This window comes from Eleginops maclovinus, chromosome 4 (assembly GCF_036324505.1).
Source record: "Eleginops maclovinus isolate JMC-PN-2008 ecotype Puerto Natales chromosome 4, JC_Emac_rtc_rv5, whole genome shotgun sequence".
In the NCBI taxonomy this organism is placed as follows: Eukaryota; Metazoa; Chordata; class Actinopteri; order Perciformes; family Eleginopidae; genus Eleginops; species Eleginops maclovinus.
In genome coordinates, this window is record NC_086352.1 from 23646724 (window position 1) to 23673838 (window position 27115).

Below are 27115 nucleotides of genomic sequence, written 5' to 3' on the forward strand. Positions count from 1 at the left end.
ACCTCAAAGACAGAAAGTCCCAAATTCGGCAGACTTCAACAGCTTTAGCAGCATTTTCCTTCTGTGTCTTGAATTTAATGTCATTAAGACGCTGACAATGGAAAGGCTTAAGTACATTTAATGCAATTGTACAAATCAATCATAATTGCCTTTCTAGTAGGTTTGGGTTTCAATCCAGCAGGCGTACAAGACACTCTACCTTTTTTATAGCGTCATTTGTTAAATAAATGTTGACACAGGGTTAACATTTCTGAGGTGTGCTAGGTGTGTACACACTTACACTCTTCATGCATCCCGTTCTATCCTCCACACAGACCACGGTTTACTTATGTTATTATTAACATTAACCCTTTCAGCATGGGATTTAAATATGAAATATTGCCAATTAGGCGCTTTTCCTTTTTGCTTTCACACCAAGTCCATTGTCTTATTGGTCTCAATGAAAAGCAAAAACCTGTTGTCTGCTCAGTGACTTCCAGTTTATACTTGAAGCGTCTGACAGAATTCAGGATGGCATACAGCATAGTAATTTGGAAAATTGTACAGGTATTTAAGATATTTCCACAGGCCCAGTACTGACCCAACCTCTTCCAGTTTCCATTTTTATTTAAACTGTCTAAAGAAAATGTCAGCCAATCCTGTAGCACTTTTTTTTTATTTCTTTTTACACAGTTGGCGCTAGGCATGTTCCCCTATCCACAGGTGAGTTCATTTCAGTGTTGAATTGAATTGGCTAATTGTTTTTAAGGCATCTCTACTTAAAGATATCCATGTGGCTGTGATGAAAGATGATACTATCAGGTTCCTTAACTCACTGATAAAACTGCTGTTTTTGTTGTAAATTGCATTTTCTTTGCTTTAACTTTTTGCTATTTGATTAAAAAACAAAATAATCTGAAAGTTATACAGTTGTTACACTTTTTAACATTTTCACTAACAATGATCAACTGTTTCTGTTTCATAATGCTTACTTATTTTTGCTGTTTTGTTTAAAATGCATTGTCTGTTCTTTTATATGAAAAGTTTTATGCTGCCGTCTTTGCCAAGACTGTCTTGTAAAGCACACTGTGAATCACAATGAGAGTAGTTCTGGTAAAATATAGGTTGAACAAAGTAAAGCGGGAGGTATTGCTTAAAGGCACTTTAAGCATGATCAAGAGTTTTTTGACCTCAAATATAATTCTCTGTCATCTATATTACTATATAAATCAGTAATGATGAACAACCTTAAAGGTAAATAGTAAATCTACTCATTTTATCTTAAAATCCTGCTCAAATGTAATTGCCACCCTCTGAAGTGACTTCCCAATCCCATCAAGTCTCAGTTAGCCCTTTTAAGATGGGTTTATCTCACTAATCCCTATCGGAGCAATCTAAATCTGGTTACCTCAGGTTACCTCCTGGCAGCTTGCCCTCATGAAATGGGAAGAAATAAATAAAAAACTGTTTGTTCTTAAAGTATGATTACGTAGACATACATTTCAACATATGAGCTCTACAAGTTTACACTTTTTGGTTGATTAACTATGTTCTACATTTAGCTTTGGTGAACCTTTTTTTGTAATTTTAGGGTTAGGGTTAGCTAACCCTAAATGAAACTTTGTTGCGGTTGATTAAAGCAACCAAGTGTGATGCTCTATCAGCTCGGGGATTGCCTAATTGACGGCTTCCTTTCACTATGCCAACTATCCTTTGTGGGAGGGAGTAAACCACTTTACTTAACGTTGGAACTGAATGTGATATGAGATTTCAATTATCAGCATTTATTTGGACTCAAATGTCAATGTGTTGGATGTCAGTGTTAGAAACACTTCAGCTTAAAGATGTTATCCTATTAATGTTCTCTATTATCTGCTGAGAGAAACCCAGGTGTGTTTTATTCATTTACTTCAGCACCTAGTTGCGTACAGTGAACACTAAGTCGTGATATAGCTATTCACTTGTTTTCTGAGTTGATCCTTAGTTCTTGAGCCATTATGAAAAGCATATTCTAATCTTTGTGTAAGGGAGCATAGGTGTGTTTTAGAGCACTTGAATTGTATAGTGATGTAAATGTAACACAATGATCGATCTGTGTTTCTACTTGGGTGTGTGACTACAACCTAGGGCATGTCCGGTTTTAGAGGGCTGTTGCTTTCATTATCATGTTGATTGCTGGTTTATTGTTGAAAATAAATGGTTGTTTATTCTACCCTCATTGATAGAAATGAGACAAAATATTAGAAAACACCTCTCAGTTTGTAGTTGAAGCTCTCCACTGTCATGCAGCTTTCCTTATCATAGTGTTAATTTTCCCCTAACTCCATATGGTACTGCAGACAGTTCACCTGCAGGCTGTGGCAGAGCGGTGTGGCGAGAGCGCTCGGATCCAGCTCGTCAGGCGCAGCTAGCCAAAGTCCTCGGGCCTAAACTGTCATTTTTGCAGACGCCGGCACAGCTGTAGCCCCTGCTACACTTCACAGAGAACATTTTAGTACATACTGAGGGAGGAGTTGGAGAGGATGAAAGATAATCTGTGGGATCTTGTTTCCACTGTAGACTAGTGGAATAAACTGGATGAGTTATTAAAGTTGGGTCTTGGCTTTTAGCCTTTCATGATTCCCGTTTTTGAAAAGCAAATGTTAGCATTGAGTGGGGTCTAGGGTTCAGCCTTTACATTCAGAGTATGTGTTTGTGATACTTTCATTTGTGGTTAGTTGATGCATTACCCCTCCTCTCTTTGTGCAGCACGCACAGTGGAATCATCTCCTCATGTTTGTCATGATTAGAGATGGTCTCTTTAATTCCACTTCACCACATGTCGGGATTCATTTGCGTCCTTTGTCAGGAGTTAATGGAGTTTTTGCACGGCTCGCTCTGAAAGTCTTTGAAGACACCAGATCCTATGTGATGTGTATACAGCCGCCAGCACTATTGCTTCTGATTGATTTGTTTGCTCTATGGTTGTTTTTGTTTCTCCATTTTGTCATATTTTTCTCAAATTTGAATTAATTTTTGGATGAACTACCATGTCAGTTATTTGTGTGTATGTTTCAGGAGCTCCCATTACACATCACTGCATCCATCAAAAGGCTCAGACGCTTTCCCTTTGTCACTTTGTTCTTCCCTCTCAAATGAAATGGAAAGAAATTGTTCTGTAGTTCTCTATGAGTGTTGTAAACAATCTTTGCTGTAATTTTTCAGCATCCTATACCCACTCCACAGCTCCAAACTTGTTTGTTTTTGCTTGGTCACATGTCCTCCTTTATGAGATTTCTGGGTATTAGACCCCTGTTTTAGGCTTTAGATTACTTTAAATTATGTGTACAGCTACATTCGGTAGCTATTGTTGTCACCCAAACATTTCTGAGCTATGAAAAAGGTCTGTATAACTTAGTGCATTTGACATTATCAAACAGGTTATGCCAATCTAAGTTTCCGTCAACAAATTTAAATTGAGCAGTATTAGAGACTTCATGCTAACATTAAAGAAAAGAACACAGAGCCTACATTGTGCCAGTATGGGGTTGCCCTTGCCCATAACCAAACAATTAATGTCAAACTTTGTAGAACTTGCCGATTTTGATCACAAAGGGAGACTTTTCTGATTCCTTACCTTTTGAAGAAATATCTTTGAACATCTTTGAGGAGGGAAACGGCCATCTGATCTTTTAGAAGTGTTTTTTGTGTTGCTGTTAAAAGGAAGAGAAATCATTTGACATCCAAAAATGAAAACTTCTTATTTTCACACTGAGCCCACTGTGATATTTTCAAATAACCAAAAATGCTTGCTGTGGCTCACAAATTGTCACAAAGCCAAACACGAAGCTGTTTTTCTTCACAACTACAGTCCTCATTTAGCATTACACACACAGACACATTCTCTCACACAGTTGCTCTCAAACACAATCCTAAAGGATGTGGGTCCATTCCCAACTTCTGCAGCAAACACAAACTCATTTCTGGTCAAACATCAATGTTTTTCCTTCTTCTTATACAAAGAACATTTTATGATATGCATAATTATAGTCTTTATTACGTTTAACTGTGATATAAACAATGTTACCCTCAGGATGAACATGCAGATAATGATATGTCTACCAGATAGTCAGCCAGCAGTGATGAGAGACTGTTAAAAGAAAAAATAGGAATTAATTTTTAAATATCTCTTTTTGATGTGCGGTCAATCTACCTAGAACAAGAAGAATAAGTGCTCAATTATGCTTGAATAAGTTAGTCTCCCACTATCCAATTTCAACCCCTGGAGCAGCACGCTATTTTGTCCTAGTAATTATTTCTGAACAAATTAGTTTTCCATAGTTGCTTTTAATGTGTCTGAATCAGGCAAAACGGGATATAGAGGCAGTTTAGGAGCCTCTTGGTATTTGCAGTGTGTGAAAACCTGTATTTAATTGAGTGAATCAATAAGTGCTCTAATGCACTGTCAAAAGACCTAGAGAAAATAGCAATTTATTTACCAAACATTCTTAGACATTTAGCTGAGACTATAGGTTTCAGGTCCTATAGCACTCAGTCTATATGAGTAAGTTGTACATTTGGAAATTAAAACAGATTGTCCTGATGAATTCAGCCCTGGAGGTTTAAAGGAGGAAAACAAAATGCTTTCTGCACTTCCACTGTAGTATCACTTAGATTTACATTACATTAAACAAGACACTCTCTCAGTGTCTATATTTAACATATTAAGAGTTCCTATTCTAGCTCTTATTTTCAAAGACTCGGTCCAATCATGTTTTGATTGGGAACATAAGAAGTGCATTTACTAATTCAAAGAGGAATTGAGTATCTTAGATGTTCATTTAGTAGTTTTGTCCACTCAACACTATTTATTTGGGGTTATTTTGTTGACACTTTCAAAGATCTGCACACAAATCAATTGTTTGGGTTTTTCAAGTCTAAGAAACAATAGCTTTAACCCTATTGTCATCATGTATGTAGGTAACTAACCATCTCCTGGCCTGTTTACTGGCAGTGTTGCACCTGTAAAACTGACACGATGAGCATGCTCATCACAAAGCTTGCTCATACTGTTTGTAACAGTTATCCCAGCAGATCTTGATAACCTGGAGGGTATGAATAAAGTACTTCTCTAAAAATCAGCATTAGTGGATCTTTTACCCCCATTCTCTACAAATGAGAACAAGGCCATTAACATTTGTGTGTTTTCATTATGTAAATGGTGTTAACGCATACTCACAAATTGCCAACAGGAAAGAAATAATTTTCTCCTAGTGATCATAATGTGTCCAAGTGTATCGTCTTGATTATGACACGCTAATTACATATTGCCTCGTCCCTTCTTCTCTGTCTTGCCCTACAGATTCAGAAAAACCAAGGATCTCTAATGGTAAGTTTTATTGCATTAGAGTAGGAAGGAAGAAAATAGAGGTCTCCCACACTACAGTCTGTTACTCTTGGTTGCCTCTCTCATTTGAATAAACACTCAAATTGCATTTTTACAATGAAATATTAGATCATGCTTAAACTGCTGGTAATACATTAGGTGCCTTTATGGAATAATAAAAAACATGCAGGAGCTGAAGGATTGCTTTGCCTGATCTCGCTGCATTTGATTAATCTAAGTAGATACTTTTTTTTATCACACTATTGATTTTCCCTATTGCCGTGAAATTCCATGTTTTCATCTCCCTGTGTCTCTGCTCTTCCAGCCTCTCCAGTTACTGCAATGCATCGTTGATGAGGTGAGTCGTCGTCTTATGTGCTTTTGCATCTAAAGTCAGTCCTAATGGCCCGGAAAGCTTATATTTTGTTTCCTAATGAAGCAAACCACTCAGGCGGCTTTACTCCCCATTCACTCAACCCTTCACCCTATGCAACTGCCTCAGGCAGTACACATATGCACACGCACATTACTGTTGAGGTTGGACCTGTCACGAGTGACACACACACACACACACACACACACACACACACACACACACACACACACACACACACACACACACACACACACACACACACACACACACACACACACACACACACAGAGCTCTCCATTCTGTGTACTATAGAACCAACAACAAAGCAATTGTTTAACCAGGATCATTCTTATGACTGCCCTGTGTGTTTGTTTTGATAATAAAAGGCATAACATTTTTTTTTAAATAAAGACACATAAACATACATATGTATAAAAGACACAGTAAGAAGGGAAAAACATATATTAAACATTTTGTGTTAAAGTTATGAGCCAACACAGCATGTTAAGGTAACCTGCCCCTTGAACGTGTTTCATTCAATCTTGTTCACTTTTCAACAATGTCACAATTGCCCTCTTGTAATTGATTTGAACATACTGTAACCACATTTTGATGTACATTATTTGATGAAATAAGGCTTTAAATTAAGTCTGCCATAATTATGCCCATTGCTTTCTAATTTGTTTACCTGCTGTAGCTAACGTCTGATACTGAAATGCTCTCACTTTTCCCCTCATATCCTAATACGCACATTTTTACATTTCCTTATGAATTGACATGTTATTTCAATAAGTCTGTGTATATGGATATGTAGGCTCACACCACTTTCATTTTTATCAAAAGCAAAAATCACAACCTTTCCACACCAGCGAGTTATTTGCTGACATTCAGTAATAGCAAAAATGCCACAACACCTCTCTTGCCTAAACTAGCCCCCCAAACCCCATCTCCAGCCATATTAGACATTAAACATACAATGTCACTTGCCCTTAACTGCCTATAGATTTGGCCGTAATTAATAATTAAATGCTTTTGGTTGTAATGGATTGACCCGGGCTGAACTGTTCATTAGTCTGCGAGACAGAGGCATCACTCAAAACAAATTTTCCTGTGCCTTACCCTGTTTCTCCCCTTGAGGCGATAAAACATTTGAAGTTGTCCCCTAGTGAGCTAGCACTACCTTACTGTCCTAGCTAATGCAGTGCTTTGGAGGAAGAGACAAGAGGATAAGCACTATTTTGACCAAGTGCCTCAGAGAATGTTTGGGACGACACTAGAGTGAGAAAGTATAGTTTAATATGCAGTTCAATAACCAGAGCAGTCCTCTTTCTAGATCTACATGTCAGCTTGGCATTTGTCACAGTCGATTGTTTTATTCCATCAGGTTGAAAAGTAAACTCACATTAGGCCATTGCTGCACTTCTTCATATCTTATTAATCCAATAATTTATTCTTGAAGATTTAGGACTATCTCCTTTATGTGGCCCATTTGAACTGTGGTGTTCCCCAAGGCTCAGCCCTTGATGTTGCTGGAACATATCATAGATAAACACAGCATTCAGTGTTATTGTTACATGGATTACAGCTCTACATAATGTCATTGTGTAGTACCCAGTTATATTGCTGGACTGCTTCCTGTCTGATTGAATTTTCCTTGTTGCAGACTTGAAAAGTCCTCATTTAATCATAAGACATGTTGTTTTGAAATATGCTGGATAAATAAAGGTCATTATTTGTATAGCATAACTTTTAGAGGTATTGTGGACTAGCACTGATCCCATGGAATAGTTAAATTAATGCTTAGGTGTTTTTAATTGAGCCAGACACACCTGACTTCAACATTATGGCAGGTGGGATTAATTATACCTGACTCATTGAACTTTGGTAAGTTTTGCCCATTAGTAAATAGTAACTGTAGATCCATATACTTTTTTCTTTGGTTGTGATGCTTTGGTATTGTGTGTGACTTATCCACTGGGGATTTGAAAGTTGCTTTAATGGCTGAATGAGTAATAGGCTGGATAGAGTGGATCATTAATATTATTCTGGCTGGAGGTGTGTGTGTGGTGGGGGGTGGAGTGTAACAGTCTGCCACTCTTTTTTTCTTTCATTATAGCCCCTTGTTTTGGTATAAATGACTTAAATGAAAGCAATTCATATTGAGTTAAGGAGAAAGAAACTAACATTGTTGGAAAAACAAAAGCAATATTCAGCGGTTACCTGTGTAGAAAATGCTTTTCTCTTAGGTCATCTTTTTAATGTTGGATGGTATTTGTGTATGGCAGAGAAACATGCTTACCTTATTCAGCTTAGGTCTTGAACGAGAAGTTCTCTGTAGTTGTTCCCACCATCTGTCCGCTGTCGACCCTCATTAATGTGCCTCTCTGCTCTATTTGTTGAATAGCAAGTGGCTCCACTAATAAAGAACTCCCACTTTATTTTCAAGCCTGTAATTACTGATCTAATTTTGCCTAATAATTGCTTCATGGCAATGACATGTATATTTACTTGTACCCTTGTACCCTCGTAGTGTGTGTGTGTGTGTGTGTGTGTGTGTTCTGTCTCATAGTGGAGCGCATTGACAACCAGAGGAGTAATTCACGCAGACTAGTCACTTTCATCAGCCTGCTTGTCTTTTGTGCCATCGCCTGCTGCCACATCAAAGCTGCAGCGGTGTTCCTCTCAGCTGGAGACATGAATACATGCATAAATGTGTTTGTTTGTGTTTGTGCCTGTGAAAAGCTGCATGTGCATGCAAATATGTGGGAAAAGTGCAGAGAGAGGTTTTGTATCAGATTTAGCTTACACAACACATGCATTAGTTGTGTAGTCAAGATCGTGTGTGAGTGTGTGCAGGTTGTAATACAGTGGTTGCAAATGATTTGGTTCTCTCTCTCTAAACGGAGTGAACACTCAGGCTTGTGGCGTGCATTGCTCAAGGGCATTTGTTTGTGCATACCTGTGTGTTTATGTGCATGTGCTATGATATATTGCTCATCCAAGCGGCGGTAGCACTGTGAAGTGCAGTGAGATTAGAAGGGAACCCATTCCTTTGTTAATTTAAATGGGTTCATGCATCATGCTTTGCGAGAGCCTGCCGATCAGAGCATTAAGGAAAAGCGAACACTGCCCAGAGGTGTTTTTAATGGCACAGCAGGGCTTCAGATGCGAAGAGGTTTAATTCCCTGCATTTGAATAAACGCTTGGTTGCAGACTCGGGCTTTATGATTGGAGTGAATATTTGAGTAGTTTGTGTTTTGGTTTTCATGTCTGAGCTTAAAGTATCATTGGTTATGACTGTTCTGTTTATTTCCTATATTGTAGGACTTACGCCTACCAATATCCTACTGGGCAACTATAGTATATAATAGTACCTTTTTTATCTGGGGTAAACATCTGTCTTGTGCTCATGCTGGTGGGTCAGGAGGTGAATATGTTACACATACAGCAAACTGTGTCAAATACAGTAATGTAAGATTTAGTGATCACAGTTATTGTTTAAATTGTGTTGAAATTATTTCCAGTTTAGACATTCATTAAAGCAACAAATAAATATTGATATAGATTACCATTCCATCAATCACAATACTTTCTTAGAACAATCATTCAAATATTTTGAAGGTATCTTTTCCCCACACTATTTCCTACTTTACATATCGCATTATATCATATTCTCATTAAAACTGAGAATACATGTGTTAATTTAATACTGCATTCGCAATGTAGTGATCCACATGTAGAGTAATCAGGTGAGGGCAGTAATACAGGGTCAGTCTGGCCCAGCTGTTCTACATGACACGGTTCATAGACCCTGCATTGACAACATGTCACTAGCCTGATGCACACTAACACACACATCTTAATCATGTTCATTTTAGCAGCAAAATTTACTCTCTTACTAAAATTGATGTCTTTGTGAGTTGAAGTCGCATTTAATCAAATACCCCTCATAGTCTGTCTTTTAGTCAAAATGTTCCTTTGTAGATTGTCTGTGTACCAGTTGCACTGATAGTATGAACATTCACTATTTAAATCAACTAAAGAAATTCATTTGTATTTTATTTATTGTATGGGCACTTTTAGAGCATCTTGGCTCACTTAAAAAAAGGGGCACATCAGCTTTTTTACCTATACGTGCTGGTAACAAGACAAAAACAGTTAGATTATGTTATATTTTCTCAGGGATAACTGTCATGAATCCAAGCCATGTTCTTTCAACATAATCACCATACAGTAATGGTGGGAATCTAAACGATGACGGCTTCAAATACGCCAGGTCATCCCCCTTTATGAGTCACCATACTCGTTGATTAATTAACCCAACAAGACAAAAGTTGCGTCACTAAGCAAGTGTTGAACAACTCGAGTACCGACCACCACTCAACGCTTCCGTGAAAACATAGAAGTGGAGCCTGCAGCCTTGAAGTCAGACACAAAGTGTTCTTACAAGGAAAATACTTAACTCTCAATCAGGCTCTTCAGCGCGATATAGACTTATAGACTGAAAATGATATGTTTTACTTTTTTTCTATTAAGCACTAAACCTGGTAGAAACCTATTGCTAAAGTATTTGGCAAAACTAGCTATTTTTATATAAAACTATTATATTATAATACAATTTCTCAAGTGATGTTGACGGGTAAGATATGTCAAGCTGGTGATGGCAGTTTATCTGGCAACTGTTCTGTCTCTAATGTAGCAAAATCTATTTTTATTTATTATTTATTCAATCTCGGTTTAAGTTTGATCCTTTCTGACATACTGGTGCAACTTCATAAAGCCATGATCATCATTACATTTTTCAAACTAACCCTAAATACCAATTCAACATTTTAAGGATGTTTGCACTAGGTTTAAACTCTGGTTTTATGAGAGATTAAATGACACAACACAGGTAGGATAATGTTAACTCATGCAGTTATGTTTGTCAGTATCTTTCAGTCAGTACAGCAGGTAATCTTCATCCTTGAATACGATATTTCTTGTTTTCTCAGTTGTTTTGTTTCCTCTCCACAGGATCCTCCAGTGTTTCCTGTGGGCCAGTTCAGTGAGAAGTTTGTTCACTTCATCACTCAGTGGTAAGTCAGTTACTATTCAATACGCTTTTTTTTCTAAAAGGACAGACACAGAAATCGTTTCAATGAACACGTTCAGATTTTAAATGGCTGTTGATTGCACACTGTTTGTGATTCTAGTTAATAATGGCTTAATATGCGTGGCACAGTCAGCCATCTGAGCCCCACAGAGCCACGCTGAACAATTACAAGACCAGAAGCTGCATTTGACATAGATGAGCCAAATTATGGTAGATGAATCAAAGGTATAATGGCAATGCAAAGGGATTAAAGTGTATTTGCCTGTGTGTTAATGCATTGTGGTTTTAGCTATGATATTCAATGCTGCTGAATAAAAAGGAATGATTGAACCATCTAATGCAACAGGACAAAGACAATGTTTACCCTGAGTTTGCCTCTGATTCATTAGTCTCCTGTAACCTTTACAGTTGCACAAACATGTACATACACACCCAAACCACATGCTGTGTGTGTGTGTGTGTGTGTGTGTGTGTGTGTGTGTGTGTGTGTGTGTGTGTGTGTGTGTGTGTGTGTGTGTGTGTGTGTGTGTGTGTGTGTGTGTGTGTGTGTGTGTGTGTGTGTGTGTGTGTGTGTGTGTGTGTGTGTGTGTGTGTGTGTGTGTGTGTGTGTGTGTGTGTGTGTGTGTGCGCTACACACTAAGGACCTGGTTGTACCATCTGTTGTTTATCCCCCATGCCTGCTTTATTTACTTAAACGGGGCACGACTCTCTCAGGACAGACTGAGGTACCTGCCTCGGTGCAGGGCAGGCAGCATCTCCTCCCAGGCTATTCTTACAGGGTCATGGCCCATTCATTGTGATACATAAACTACTGACATGACTAACTGCAGAGAGGCCCCTGCACTAATTCCTCAAAGTCCCCAATATGCAGCACATACTATAAAGGACACTCACAAAACACACATTAATCTAATAAATCTACTTACAGTATGTGGTTACTGATTCAATTTCAGTTTTCTAAAAAAAAAAAAAATCAATTGAAATATTCAATAAATGAATGTATTGAAGAAAATGTTATATATATTAATGAGTCCTATTGAATATACAATAGCTTCATAATTGAAAATGATGCCGCCAAGATAAAAGTCAAAACACCTCATTTGCAAACACAGTTTGATTAGTGGTCTGCTTGTATCACTTTTTACACTTTCTTTCAGCATGCGACGGCAACCCAAAGAGAGGCCTGCCCCCAATAACCTCATGGTGAGTTAAACAAAGACTTCTATTAAACACTTCCAAGGTCAAAATACAAGTTTTGAATAACTGTACATACAGATACAAATTCAATTAAACACTATTTTATTAACTCTACTATTTGAAAATACTATTGTATATTTTACAAAGATTGGGGTCCTCTGGATCAAGGATCCTCAAAGTCATGTTTTCTGTTTGAAAACAAAAGTAATGAACTTTTTGCTGCTGATGAAAGATGTAAGAGAGAAACCTTGAGGTAGTATTGAGACCTACTTCAATAATTAATTTAATTCACCCCTCTGGAGTCAACATCAAATTAATCAGGCCTAGCTGTTGTAGAGGAATCAAATAGTTGTAGTTTAAATTTTAGGATGGGTCAAAAGGCAATTATTTTTAAATTGGACTGGGTCTGTGCCTGTTAGGTAAAAAATGTTTGCCAATATAAGATGTTTATTTTAACCTGCGGATCGGTTTCACCAGTCTGATTGGGAATGGTAAAACAGTAAATGGACTGCTTTCATATACCACCGTTCTGTCTTAATGGACAAATTTGCCTCTCATTTACACACCCACAAAGGCTGAGATGCCCTGCAGACGGAAGGAGGATGCGTCCCAAATAAAGGCCAACCAGCCTGAGCCAAAAGCTCCCCCATTTCTCTGTAAACCCAAAGATAACATCCCTCTGTTTCCTATAGTACAGTACAGTTGCAATACAATGATTTTCAACCCTTTAAGATCACATAAAAGATGCCGCATACAAATCCAGTTACATTTAAGGGTTTCTTAATACTGTATGTAGATTCATCAGCTTTATTTTGAAAGTCGTATCGTTGAAATAGACCATCAAATCAAAAACCCCAAATTGTTATGCTCTTTATTGTTTTAAACAGGCTCTTTTGAGACTTCCTGTGAACTCTGCGATAACTTCTCTTTGATCCAGCATTAGTTATTGGGATGTTTGTTTGTTTTTTGTGTTCCAGTGAAAATGGCATGTCCTCTATAGCATGAGTACAGTGTGAAAGATCCCATAGATCGTAGTACCACTTAAAATATACAAAGCTATCAACAGGATCAAACTTAAGAACCGGCCAGTGTGTATGTTGTACCATCTCTGGCTCAATTTGTGTCTTTTTAGGTTGCTTTATTACTCAAATGCCATAGTCATAGATTCTTTGCACGTTAACACTGTAGCATCAGAGTTTTATAGATAAGGGAGACGACTTTACTAAGTTCCAACTCTTCCTGTCAGTGTGGCTGATGGTGTACACGCCAATCTGAAGGCCTGCCTCTAGTGTGGTTTTGATTTTTTTTCTGTTCTGGCTTTAGCTCACAAGGCTGCAGCAGTTTGCACTAACTGCCTTTTAAGAGTTGCGACATGCTCTGGTTTCTGTGTTAGGAACAAGGACAGCGACAGTTAGGTCCGCAGAGAGAGGAGGGGTAAGGGTTTATGTTGTGGGGATGGAGTGCTGGAGGGTGTAAATGCAGAGCTGCTAACAGATTGTATGTTCTCAGTCTCACACCAGAAAGGGGGAGTAAAGGGAAATGTTGTCTAGACACACACTGGGAATTCTTGCCTCCAGACAGAAGTGTTTCTCTGAAGGGAGAACATGCACTACTTCTTTTTGGAGAAGTTCAGCTTGTTGTGTTCGTGGTGGGTTGCTTTTTCTTATAATAACTGTTCAGCGATTTCCAGTGTGTGTGTCGATAGACACCTTGACACCAAAATGTTCTTCTTGTCTGTCTATATAATTGTTGTAGTACAGAGGCTTTTGTTTTTCTTCTCACTAAGTCTGGCTGAATGCCCACTTCACACATCTTCTCAGTCGTACCTTGAACAATAATATGAATACTTGAGGAGACGGAATTCTTGGCTCTTTTTCACCTTTTCCATTACTTGGGTTACTTATAAACAGCCGTCAAATCAGATTAATTTCTTAAGGTAGATCTTTAAAAAAGACTGTCACTAATTTTTAAGTAATTTGATTGTTTGTGTGGGTCCAGACCAACCCATCTGCATGGTGTGATGTGTAACCACTAACTGCAAATGTGCTCAAATGTCTTGTCTTTTTATTGCTGTCCAATGCAAAATGTTAATGCAATCTGGATATGCCAAAAAATGTGGTAAATGTTTCCTTGTTCTAACCCTCGTCTCACTCTGCCCTACTTCTTTGAGATGTATTGTGGTCCCTGTGCTCTCTTTCAGATGTACCTTCTCTCCATTCGTCTCGTCTTTCATTTACCTATATTTTTGTCCTCCTGTAGGCCTTTCATTTCTTCCTCTGCCCTCAATGAACTGAGATATAAGGTCATGGATGCCTGCCTTGTGGCACCCGGCTGCTGATTGTCTTTCTCTCTCCCCCTCCTCATTCCCTCTTTCTTCCCCACCTCTCACTTTACCTCCCCTCTCTCCCAGCCTCCTGAGTACATTAAAACTCTTTACCTATTCTATCTGTATGTTAATGCACCTAGCCACACACAGCTCCCCTTCTCTCCTCTCCCTCTGCTTTACAGTCAGTTTGTATCTCTGCATCTCATTTCTACTGGAAGGTAATACAGGAAACTCACATAATAGTGCTCGCATTAAGCAAATAATGTTGTTTTATGGCCATACAAACTCACCTAGTGGCTCTAGTTTGCTCATCAGGTTTCACTGTGTGGTTTCTCTAATCACTGGTATAGCTTTTATTGACGTCATTATTTTCACTGGGATTTTATCCTATTAGAGCTTCTTTAAGGGCTGCTGTTTGATTGCATGCCTGCTCTTGATGGGTTTTGTCCCTGAAGCTTGACACCGTGTGCTACACCTCCTTATTCAGGATGCTTTGCTCATACGTTATATATTTTATCCTATTAAAGATAGACCTTTTCGACACTAAGGCGTTCAGTGATAGGAAACCTGTGTCTTACATAATGCTACAAATATGTTCCCAACAAGAATAAGGGGAGAATGGGATCAATACAAAAAGGGTTAGTGGTTTTTAATACTCAGTGTTTTACTTTTGAAACGCCGCAAAAAACACTTTGTTACCAATAACATATTTAAAAAATGGCTTTGTGTACAGCTATGTTCCCTAGCTTGATGGCTTGTTCCTTTATTGGCTTTAGTGTCTTTGCGTTGCCAACAGCATAATAAAATCTGCTTCAGAAATGTCTACACACATATGTTTAAGCTTGTAAAAAAAGAAAAGAAACATTGCTTCTTAGCCCCACTCATGTTTTTAAACCTCCGCTGAGAAAGCGGAGTGTTACAATGAAGTGAAATTAAATTCAGCAAATTAAATCCAATTTTTTTCCCATGTAATTTTCCTCATACAGAGGTAATATCTCCATTTAACGTCCTGTACTTGATTTATTTGGATTGATTTCAACATATTTAGTCTGTTAAGCTTCTATTGATACATTAGGGATTTAGAAAATTCTTTCAATTATCAGATTGTTAGCGAAGGTTAGTTTTTCAATCCTAAGTAAGTTATTTTGCTATCCTAACCCTCTGTGAGTTTATAGCAATATAAGTACATTTTTATTTGTTACCCTAACACCAATGGAAACGTTGACTTGATCTGAACCCAGATGGTTTACACCATGACACTCATAAACTGTTTGTATTTTTGTTGGACGCTAAATCATTGATTAGAAATATCTAACTGAGCACTGTATCCCCCATTACTTTCAAGTCCATTTCAATATAATCCCATGTTGAATTATGAGAGAGGAAAGGAAGTGTGTTTTCTCCCCTTATACTAATGCATCTTTCATTGTGGACACTCTATCCTGTCATCATAAGCTAATGACGTTGGTCAGTTAAGGAGGAGACTTTCCATTGGCCCGCTCCCAGGACGTGAGCTGCAGGTATTTGGTGATGACCTATCCAGTCTGAGGTCTTTCTCCTCCCCCTTCTCCTTAAATACAAGGCCTAGCCATGTATTTATTAAGCTTTAGAGTAAGAAAAATAACAATTGGTGTAATTGTGAGCTTGATTTTGTGTGTGTTGTGTGTGTGTACAGCAGACATAAAAAAACAAAGTGTGCATCCCATGCCTTTATATTCTTTGAATGTGGTTTGATGGACGTTTCATTTCTCCCTCCCCCCTCTTCCTCATCATCCTTCATTCCCCAGCTAGAAGCCTTCACACAGCCTTTTAGCACCTTGTCAATGCAACCCTCCTATTCAGCTTCTCTATTCATAGACACACACACACACACACACACACACACACACACACACACACACACACACACTCATTTTGCAGCCCCCATTCAACCCCTGAGACACCAGATGAGCCCCACGGTTCACAAAGAAAACCCCTCCTGTGTCTAACTGTCCCTAAATCTAGTTTAGACTTGCACACATAAACACACACACACACAGAAAGAGGCTTGGTAGCATCAAGTTTTGCCCAATTACTGCATCAGTTTTCAAATCTGTGGATGGTTATTATTAACACAGACAACCTGAAGTTAACGATACTATACCGGTCATAAACATGTCAGCAGCTCCTCCATTTAGCGCTTGTATTTATTGAGCATGTCAGACAACATGAATGTTTCAATTTACCACGAGGATGTAAATGGACACGTTGTTCTGAATGTTGTTTGATAAAAGCATTCTATTGATAGTGAGTTTTTTGGTCGCAAAATGTCTGAGTGTAAATATTGACTCATTGACCTCATTACACATTTAATCATCTATATGTGTATAGAAATGCTTTATTAGAGTGATGTCTTACACGTTTCTCAAACTTGGATGCGGTTCCTCATTGTCTGAGTAAACATTGAATGTGCAAAAAGGGTTTTCACATGCATGCTTGTGTATCGTTCTGCCTTTTGGTCTCTTTTCAGCCTTGTACCAAATCACTGGTGCATCCTCCTCCCTAAACTTTTCTGTCAGCACCTTTGCTGCCAAATGTTTTCACTTTTCACCCATGGGTCTTCTTTGACATAAACCCCCATTCACACATACTGGGTGCTGCACACATTTCTAAACACATCACTTAGAATGACAGCTAGAGTCAAAATTACACTTGTGTGTATGTTAAGCTGTTTTACAATTTTTTTTAAATCCTTGATTTGACCAAAACAAGGTTTATTTTTGTTCATGTGGTGTTGAAGACGTTGTGTATTCCTATTCAGTACAGAAACCTGTGCTCTGCTGCATTGGACACTTTGCTGTTTAGTTCAGGTGGTTGGGGACCTAAAAGGCCATGATGATAATGATGGTGCTCTCCCTCCTCTTGCACTCATGTTTTACTCTCTTTTCCTTTTTCTTTCCATTTCGGTGGATAACATTTAGTGTTGTGGCTCATTGATTGGCGGCTATCTGGAGAAAGTGCCGCCTTACTATGCAAACAGTTTTGAAAGCAGCAGATTTGAAAGTAGCATTAGATGCCCGGATCATTAAGTTTAGAGCATTGTAACTCTCCTCAGAGAAGTGTCCCTACATTTCTTGTGCACTATGATTGACCAAAGTACACACACAATGTTCTTTCGTACACACACCAACCAATGCCAGCCAGTTTCCAGAGGGAGCGAGTGATTAGCATGCAAATCTGTAATGGCCTAGTTATTCCATCTTCCTCTTCAGCCTTCTTCCTGTCCCTTACACACGCACGTGCGCGCACGCACACACACACACACACACACACACTCACACTCACACTCACTGACAAACACTGCAACACTATTCTAATGAGGTGATGACCAGTCTTGTGTTATCATTGCCCCAAACTCCTTTTAATTTCGTTTCAGCGTATTAATCATACATAGAGTTATTTAAAAGTGCATAAATGAATCTTAGATTAAACAGACCCTTGAAAGGATTCAAACAATTAAAGAGTTCGGGAAGTATTTCCCCTGGGTTTAGGCCATTTCTATTTGAGCAGAGCAGTTGCAGGTGATTATCCCATTTTGATGTGGCCAGACGGTGATTAATGTAACTTCTAAATGAGTCCTTCCTCCATCTCACCTCTATCCATGCACTGCTTAGGGGGAAAGTCAAAAACCTTCATTGACCTAACTAAAGATTAGTTGTCGGATTTTGAACTCTTCCCATAAAGGTAGCATACTTAATTTATGTTGCAGGGAATGTATTAATTATTAGGTATATACGTTTGTATGACAGACAGGAGATATATTCCTAATTTAATCAATAAGTCGCGTGTCTTTTCACCTGCATGTGTCTGCATCAAAGCAAGACTTGAGGCAGATTTTGTTACCTGGGGTCTGCAGAAATAGACAAGAAGCATTTTTCCAAACCTGGGGGTGTATGTTGGGTGAAGGGGCCATTAGATAAACCTACAGGGTCGATATTTGCCATTCTGGACAATTAAAGCAGTGTATGGTACTTTTTGTTGCTATTTTTATTTAGTATGTAGCCACAATGAATAAGGGGCAAGGAAAATGAAGTTTAACCCTGACAAAACAATATCTAGACAAGGTCCATTTGTATCTCATAATTTTTAGCAGATGGAAGTTTAGCTGTTAAATATTTTAGTATTTCTGAACAACTTGAGGATGTCTTTCATGTAGGTTAAAAGTTTAAATTGATACTTGACTTTGGAAACATAGTTAAACAAAGCAGTTTCTACTCAAGGATCATTTTAGGCTTGCCATCGAATCACACCATCTAATATGTTTACTCTGACTTTCTTTCTTGCCTGCCATGCTTTTTCTAGTGGTCACCTTTTCTCACTTTCTTTGATTACCTCTATTTCTACTTATAATTCGGTTTGCATGTAGCGTGTGTTGTCCAAGGGAAACATTAAGTGAGAGATAAATCAGGCATGAACAACATCTTCCGACGGTTCTTTTCTATAGTGTGTGTTTTGAGTGAATGATGTGTTTCCACAGTGTCTCAGCATGTGTACATGTACGCTGTGTGTGTGAGTGTGGTATGACAGGCCTTGCACCCTCATCCAGGTCAAATTCCAGCAGATGTCAGTGGCCTGTCAGGGTTAATTTCTGGAGCAGAGGTGGAGAGCAGGATTTTAAAAAGCATCACTCTTGAGTTCTTTCTTTATTTCTGTATCACTCCCTCTCTACTGAGGCAAGAAAGAATGATTGATGAGATGGGTATTCAGCACGTAGGGGCACCCAGGAGCGTCCACTACACTCGTCTCATAGTGACACACACACACACACACACACACACACACACACACACACACACACACACACACACACACACACACACACACACACACACACACACACACACACACACACACACACACACACACACCGATATGAGAGTAATTAACCTCAGACTGTGTTAACCCCAGCTGCCCATTAGAAGGACAACAGGATTGATGGTGCTCCCCCAGTCCTTTACAATCCCTTCACATTCGCTCTCTTTGGTGAATCTTATAAAGGAATCTTGATCCTACAGTAACTTACAAATATATTTACTGTATTCAACCTTCATGTGACTTTATATTTTATATGATGTACAAATACTTGAGTTTAACATATTTTCCACTTTGACTGCAAATAGACAAAATGAATCCCAGGAGTAGCGTCACTCCCCGTCTGTCCTACTTCTAATCTTGTCTGCACCAGTTTGGATGTAGCTGGGGGGTATTTAATGTTGAGGAAACAGCTGACATCAACACTTCTCGCTTTGAAATCACTTTCTGCGTTAAATCTGAGTTAAACAAGTGATGTCACTGTTGCAGTTGGGTCATGATTTTTTGTAAGGGCCATGTGTTAAGAAACATAACAGAATATATCATTTGCAGAATGTTAAAATATGACTTTATTTATTGAGCTGGCACTTTTGTTTGTCGATAACCTTAGTAAGTAAAACTACAGAATGATTTATAGTTTTTTCTTTGTAATTTACTTCTGTGAGAATGAATAACTTTAAAGCCCTAAGTGTATTAGTCAGAATAGAAACAGGACTAATGTTTATAGAGCAACATAATATTCAACCCGATTTGATATATTTTTTATTTATTTGTATTATTACTTTTAGGTTAAAAGTTAATTAAAACCTATCCAGATGTGTTGCTTTTGAGTCAGACGACATTCAAATGTGAAGTCAACATTTTGCTTTTTTACAAAGGATTGACAGCCTTTCAAGCACAAAATAATTGTAAAAGTTGTGGTGAATGTTCAGGCTGACCAGAAATACTGTTTCCGTGTCTCGATGTGTTATCAAAGGAGCTTATGGGTGCATTATATATTATTATTTCAACTTCCATTCACACTTTCGTTCCAGTTTCAAACATGTTGTGACTATAGCACAACCGATACAGCATGTTAAAGTTTGACGCTAACATTAGGTTTGAGCACGACGGCCAATTAATCCGTACAGTTTGAGCGTAAAAGCTGCAGGTTGTGGCTGCGCAGAAAGGCAGATTAATATTTGTAATGTTAGTAACTACGAAATAGAACATTAATAAATACAATACACAGTGTCGGGCAAGCTAAGGGTTAGAGCTGAACTCCTATTAACAGTGACAGTCTCTTGTTGAGGACACACACATTGTTGAAATCAGTGTTGACAAGTTCATTTAAACTGGCCGGCCACAGCGTTGTTTATTTAATTGGTCATCTAGACAGTACAAATACAATTCATGGTCAGCCTCAGTTGAGGTGTCTCATTTAAAACCTCCTCACCTCTGACCCCCATGTGACCTCTGTCCCCCCCAGATGAGGCTGGGGATTGGGACTGTTGTCATTGAGATATCAAGTGACATCTCAGTCCCGCAGCAGTAACAAGTAACTCTGCCAGCCTTTAACAAACTTAATGAACTACCAATCAACAGAGAGCGGTCACGTGTCTGAGAGTTGTCAAGAGCTAATTTATTGGCACTTTTGGTGGAAATCAGTCAAAATTAAGATGGTAGGAAAAAGAATTAAGATCATGTTCAAAGATATTTCTTAAGTCATTTTTAAATAGTCAACATAGATGGTTTCTGTTACAGCCCGTTTTATTACAAAGCTTCATTTTAACAACCTGTTATGACTCATAGATCATTAAACTGCACAGATATTTCTTTAAAATGCCCTGACAAGCCATTACTTAAACGTTCAGCATTTAAAATCAAATCTGTTGCACATGAATATTTAAGAGGGTTAAATGGTGTTCCTGTTTATTTTATTTGTATTTTATTAGAATCATGATTTAGAATAATTAAACTAAGTAGAACTAAACCAAACACTTTACATAAAGGTGTAATAATGTTTGTGGCTCCAATCTGTTTGCTAATATAAAATGATGTAGCAGAATAAACTTTTGATAGCTGTTTTTATGGAAAGCTCATTACTTGTGTTTTTATGGGCACTTCAGTCCATTTTTGTCAATTATTGTGAAGGTCATTCGTACGGTCTAAGATTAGTGGCAGAAGATGTTAATTCATCAAAATATTTTTTATATTAATGAAATATTCATTATTTAATTGCATCAAAAATGAAAATGTGTTACAATAGATAAGTTCAAGGATGAGCTTTTCCAGCACATTCTGCAAATCCAAACACTTTTGAGTAACGTTGAAAAGGGCTTTTATTTGTGTTTTAGTTATAATTTCTAAAACAAATTGGAGAGAAGGCTGAATAATATAAAAAGGAAACACGCAATTGTCTTGGTTTGTTCAGGAAATTCAGTCTGAAAAAAAATCACAACTTAATAATAAAACTTTAACAGCAGATGTCATTACCAGCCATTTCATCTAATATGAAAAGGATCCTACAACTCTGTCTTTTAACTTCCTTCTGGCGGTTATTGTATGACAAATAGTTTTTCTGTAATAAAACCTTTCAAATGCACAAATTACATTTAGAACATTTGTTTTTCGTAATTATAAAATAAAAACAGTCCCAAATGTTCAGTGTTTGTTGTTTTCTTAATAGAAGTGATTAAACACTGTGTCCCCGTCTTGATTTTTCAGGATCATTCCTTCATCACGCAGTTTAACGATGGTAATGCAGAGGTGGTATCGATGTGGGTGTGTCGCTGTCTGGAGGAGAGGCGAGCTCAGCAGGGACACTGACGTCCTCCTGCTGCCCGCCCACAATGGACCAGGACATTCTGATCACAAACCTTGAACACTTATCGAAGGCTTCAGGATTAAGTATGTCCCAATGCACTGTACAAGTGACTCATTGACAAAAAATGACTAGATGTTACAAACTTTATGTGAGTAATTCTTTATTTAACAGCACTCGTGCGCTGTGACAATGAGGAGCTTCTTCGACTCTTATTTCTGCATTTAAAAAAGTGCAGCATCTGCAGCTCTGCCCCAACCGTTTTTTGGGAGTAAGACAGTCTGATGGATGGAGAAAAACGGTTAGATTTAAAGGATCAGTGACAAAAAACACCTTCAAATGCATGAGACTGCAATAGGCCTGGCAGAGTAATGCCTTGATTCTGGGATGGTAGCTCAAATTACCGTCTTGTGCTTTACTGTTGAGCCCTCTAGTGAATGTTAAGGTTTCTGCCTGTGAGTAACTGCCCATGTGTGTGCCTGGTTTCCCAGTAGTGTCATTTATTACCTCAGCAAACTTAGGTTGTCACTAAAATAGCAAAATGCCCCCCAAAAATAACCTGTTTTTAATGCCTCCACTAGAACTTTGATATCCAGTTATTCCCTAATCTTGTAAGGCTGGAGCATTTAGTGGACACAGAGCTCTGTCTCTGTCTTAAAGGGGGTTTATGTGCACAACAAACCTGCACAATCAATGAGGTTTTTTTCAGCTCTGAAGTGTTGGAGTGCAATGACATGTCAACATCCATCTTTAATTGGTTCTCAGGCTTACTAACCAAACAACTAATTTATCTCATTTATTGACAGGAATCTGGCTTCCTCTCTTTTTAGAACAAATTTTGACAGTGTCCTTTTATCTCCGTTTGCACAGACAAGCCTGACATTGAATACCACTGAACAAACTACTTGAGAGTGAATTGTGCACCAGTTTTTTTGTATTAGAATCCATTAAGAATAAGAGAAACTATACACATAAAGAGAGAATGTAACAGAAACCATACGTCTTCCTCTCCTCCCTGTGAAAACCAACACATCTTGTTAATTTAGGTTTCATCCCGCTTTCTAACCAGTAAATCCTTGCTTTAGCAACATGTGTCATGTGCTGAACAGAAACTATGCTTTTCTATTGAATTGCCAAATGAGATTAGTTGATATATTATTGAAGGAAATGTTGAATGGAGTGCACCAAAGACCACTGATGACCCAAAAGGTGAATTATACCTTATGTTTCTTTAGTGACTTAAGCATAATGGGTTAAATGACTCAAAAAATGTTTTTAATGATTAACTGTTGAAATGTATAGAGCTCAAGTGCAATTAAATGTGATTTCTTCCACAAAGTAACTGTAACACATATCCCACAGTGACAGGATATAATGGCAGTTTGTCAGACAAGGCTTAAAGCACCAGTTATTACACATGTCAATATGAGTCTCTTTAGTCAATATTCAGTGTTCTTTTGTCCCCTGTAACGATGATGAGACAATTAGTTGGTGGATTTCAAACGCTGGTCTTTTTAGTAGAGGATTTCTTGTTGGACTACTATTTTTAACGTCAAGACTGAACATTTACTTTTTGAAGAAACATTGAAAACATTCAACAGTTCACGTAGGCAGGAGTGTTCAAATTACAGTTCAATCAACGTCCATCTTTGCACGTTAAGTATAATTTGAAAAAGACCCAGTACAAAGATATTTTGAATACTAGCCACTAAACTGTGTAGCATGACAGTAATAATGCTACATGGTGTCAGTACAGTCTGAAAAACTGAATTTTGGACACATCACATCATCTGGCGGTCATCTCCTTATTGCCCATTGAGAGGCCAAAGTAGCTTACGATGTTGGAGGGAAACCTCTCATAGGGCTGTGGTCAGAATAGAAACATGTTATTGAATACATTATTAAACTATATTTTTATTATGGTATCGGTTTCCTTTTGCTACCACAGCTAAGACATAGAGTTTGTGATCAGTTATTACAAATACATTTTTTGTGAACTGAACAACTAGCGGGGGGGACCATGTCATGCTCAATCCTAAACAAACACATTTCAGTAGCGCTGATGTTCCTGCCTCTGAGACACTGCCTTTTTACTTAAGTATACTTCTGTGCAAGATGGCATTCATTTTCATAAAATAAAATAAAAATACCAACTCACATTTTGAAGATCTTCTGGTAGCTGAAGTTTCAAAATGTTCAATTTTCAAAAGTTTCACATTAAATAGAATATGTACTTTACATTATACCATATATATTGTTAATTATGTTTATCTAATTGTCAAATTATCTTCTATAAGAGATGACCCTTATATTGAGTTGGCCTTAAATGTAGATCAAGTACTTAGCAGTCTAAATGGGTGTGAGATAAGAAGAGTGTTTCGTGGCCACTGGCTGCTCATTAACATGCTGCAAATCTTAAATGTATTCTTGCAATTAAAATAAAACCAAAAAGAAACTTTTATTTGTATTTTACCAGATGTCCTGTAAGGTCCAAAAGCTAAGACTTTTGTCTGCAATGTATTCACTGGCTGTGATTGTTAAATATGATCTGCAGTATCAGTATAGAATATTTATTATTTTTTTTACTTTTCAGCTTGTGACTTTTGCCCTAATATTATTCCTGTTTTGCTTTAACCATGAAACATTCAAGGCAGTGATGTGACGCAGCAGGAACATTTGTGCTGTGATATTACTGACTTTTGGCCTTCTGTTATTATCTGTGTTGGCACATATTGCAGCCATTATGCATAAATAGAATAAAACTATTTAAACATTACACTTCTGGTAAGTTTGACATTTTGTTGGTCCCTTGGTATTGTGGTATCAGTGAAAACCTGAAATGAGTTTCTCAATCTGAACCATGATAAGTCAGTTTGAGAGCACAATATCAGCTTTTCACTCACTCTGAACTTCTCACTGAGGTATTTTTATTTATTATTATTTGTATGTGTGACTTTATTTCTGGTGCCCACATCATTTACCAGCTTTTGATAGCTTGCCTGATATTTTAACTTGATAATTTTGGTTTTGAGAGACTTACAGCCCCTTATTTGTACAATATTTCTAATGAAAACTTCTCAAGCAATAGAGTCGAAACCCAATGAGAACACAGGAGAGCTGGAACTTGATGGCAAACACTGAAGGTTTATTAGGAAGTTACGGCCGGAGAATTGACAAGACAAGTGCTGCAGCCTCGAGTTGACACAGCGGTTACCCGATCAATTCTGAAGATCTCTCAACCCAGTCCTATGTATTTAGCTGGTTCTGAGAAAATAATCAACATACTGCATAACAATATAAAACAGGCAAAGCACTCCACCACCTCTATCAGCTGATGCCAACAGGCAGGAGAAATGAGACAACACACTGACAACACCCCAAGGTTGCAGGCCTGTGTTCAGTGAGTGTAATACAAACTGATAAACTGAGTTCAAGTTATGGGCCTAAGAAAATATTTCCCCAACAGTGTTAACAAAATCCAATATTACACTATTGATGCATCAGACTGCATTAGTATTAGCCAGAGGTACATGATAAACTGGTAACTGTGTAAAGAACAGACAGCCTATGTGATGTTTTAGTTTACAACAAGGCTTTTGTTTCAGGATGTGGCCCCAACTCTTCACATGACTTCAAGCACACTGAAAATTGATGTTCGCTTCATTAAGAGTTTCACATTAACATGTCTTGCCTTAGAGTGACCGGAACCTGTTTGCACCTTGCTGTCTTAAGTTCAATTACAATTTTTTTTTCATAATTAATCTTGGTCAACCTTTAATTAACACCCGCCTTCTTTTGGTTATTAATGTGTGCAGCTGGTGTGTTTTTCTTTCCATTTTTTACTTGATGCGTTCTTAAAACAGCTGCTTGAGTGAAACACAAACCATGGTTATTTTAAGAGGCTAGAGAAGTCCTGTGTTTATTTGTTGTTGTTTTTTCTCTTGAGAATCAAAAAGATGTGATTTAAAAATGATGAAACAAATCTCATAAATATGCATGTTGTCTTTCGGCTTTCATACAGACGTATTTGGCCTTCACAGCTTCATTGTGTTACTTACTGTTGTTCTTCAATCAGAGACCTTGTCTGATGTTATTTACACAAGTTTCTGTCTGAATATAGCTACACATGTATTGACAGGAAGCCTGATTTAATAATTATGCAGCTGTGTGTGAGCCTAAGGCCCCTGACATACCTAAGAAGCACGCATCTGGGCTGGTTTGTATTTTGTGTATTATCAACAATTTAAAAGGGGCTTTAGAAAGGAGAAGGACCAACGGCCTGATTTCAAAGCTTGTCTATACTTTCATATTATATGTTTATGCAGAAGTTAATTATAAAAGCTGAGTTACGAAAAACCTGTGATTCAGGTTACATTCACTGATCGGTGACATTCTGACCCCTTTCAAACTGCAGTGTAAGCCACAGTCATTCTTCTGATGGATGCCAAAGGTCAAATTAATACGACAAATTATGAACCAGAATACGGCTCGTCCTTGTATTTCTGTATCTTCTTTTCTTAATGACGAGTCTCTGGTGGAAAAGAGAACTGCCTCTGTACTGTGTGAACATTGTACTACAAACATCCCACAAAAGTGTTTAATGTTTGAGAAAGTTTGTGGGAGGTTGCAAAGTGCAGGGTCGACTCTATAGTGCACCACTGTACATCGTCTGTGGACACCCTTTTGTTCGGAATACAGCCAGGCAGGAAATCATTTAGCCTTTGTCACATTTACTGTTGTATCCTTTAAAAAAATAACCTTGGACACCTCCTGTCAGATCTATTAGAGTTGTCCTAAAGTATTGACCTAAAAGCCTCTGCTGCATGCCACCAATGACACTGTTTAGAGTTATGTTGTCACTGTAAAACTCTTTATGATAGTCTGTTAAAGAGGATGTTTTATGAACTGTATTTCTAAAACTGAAAAAATCTAAAATCTCTCTTTTTTCATCTGCCAAGGTGTGCCTTGTTTGAAATGATTCTTTTTGCACTTTCATGGGAAAGTCCAATGTTCTCTTTGCCGGATATTTCGGCACTAATAGGCACACTTTAGGGGTATAACCAGTTCTTTAGCAACAACAACAACCTCTTAAAAATCTTTATTGCTTCACCAAGGGAGGGTTT

General features: G+C 37.9%; 1 protein-coding gene across 3 annotated transcripts in view; it reads left to right on the plus strand.

The window, feature by feature from the left end:
- Positions 1 to 24768, plus strand: part of map2k5 (mitogen-activated protein kinase kinase 5) — a 49425-nt gene extending 24657 nt beyond the window's left edge. For 2 of the 3 annotated variants that reach the window (XM_063881942.1, XM_063881943.1), the window contains exons 17-22: positions 673 to 702; positions 5321 to 5347; positions 5670 to 5702; positions 10737 to 10798; positions 11973 to 12018; positions 21896 to 24768. In XM_063881942.1, coding sequence (XP_063738012.1) covers positions 673 to 702; positions 5321 to 5347; positions 5670 to 5702; positions 10737 to 10798; positions 11973 to 12018; positions 21896 to 21997 — 300 coding nt within the window. In that variant the 3' untranslated portion in view covers positions 21998 to 24768. The remainder of the gene's footprint in view (positions 1 to 672; positions 703 to 5320; positions 5348 to 5669; positions 5703 to 10736; positions 10799 to 11972; positions 12019 to 21895) is intronic. The other variant, XM_063881944.1, reaches the window with a different exon arrangement.
- The last annotated feature ends 2347 nt before the right edge of the window (positions 24769 to 27115 follow it).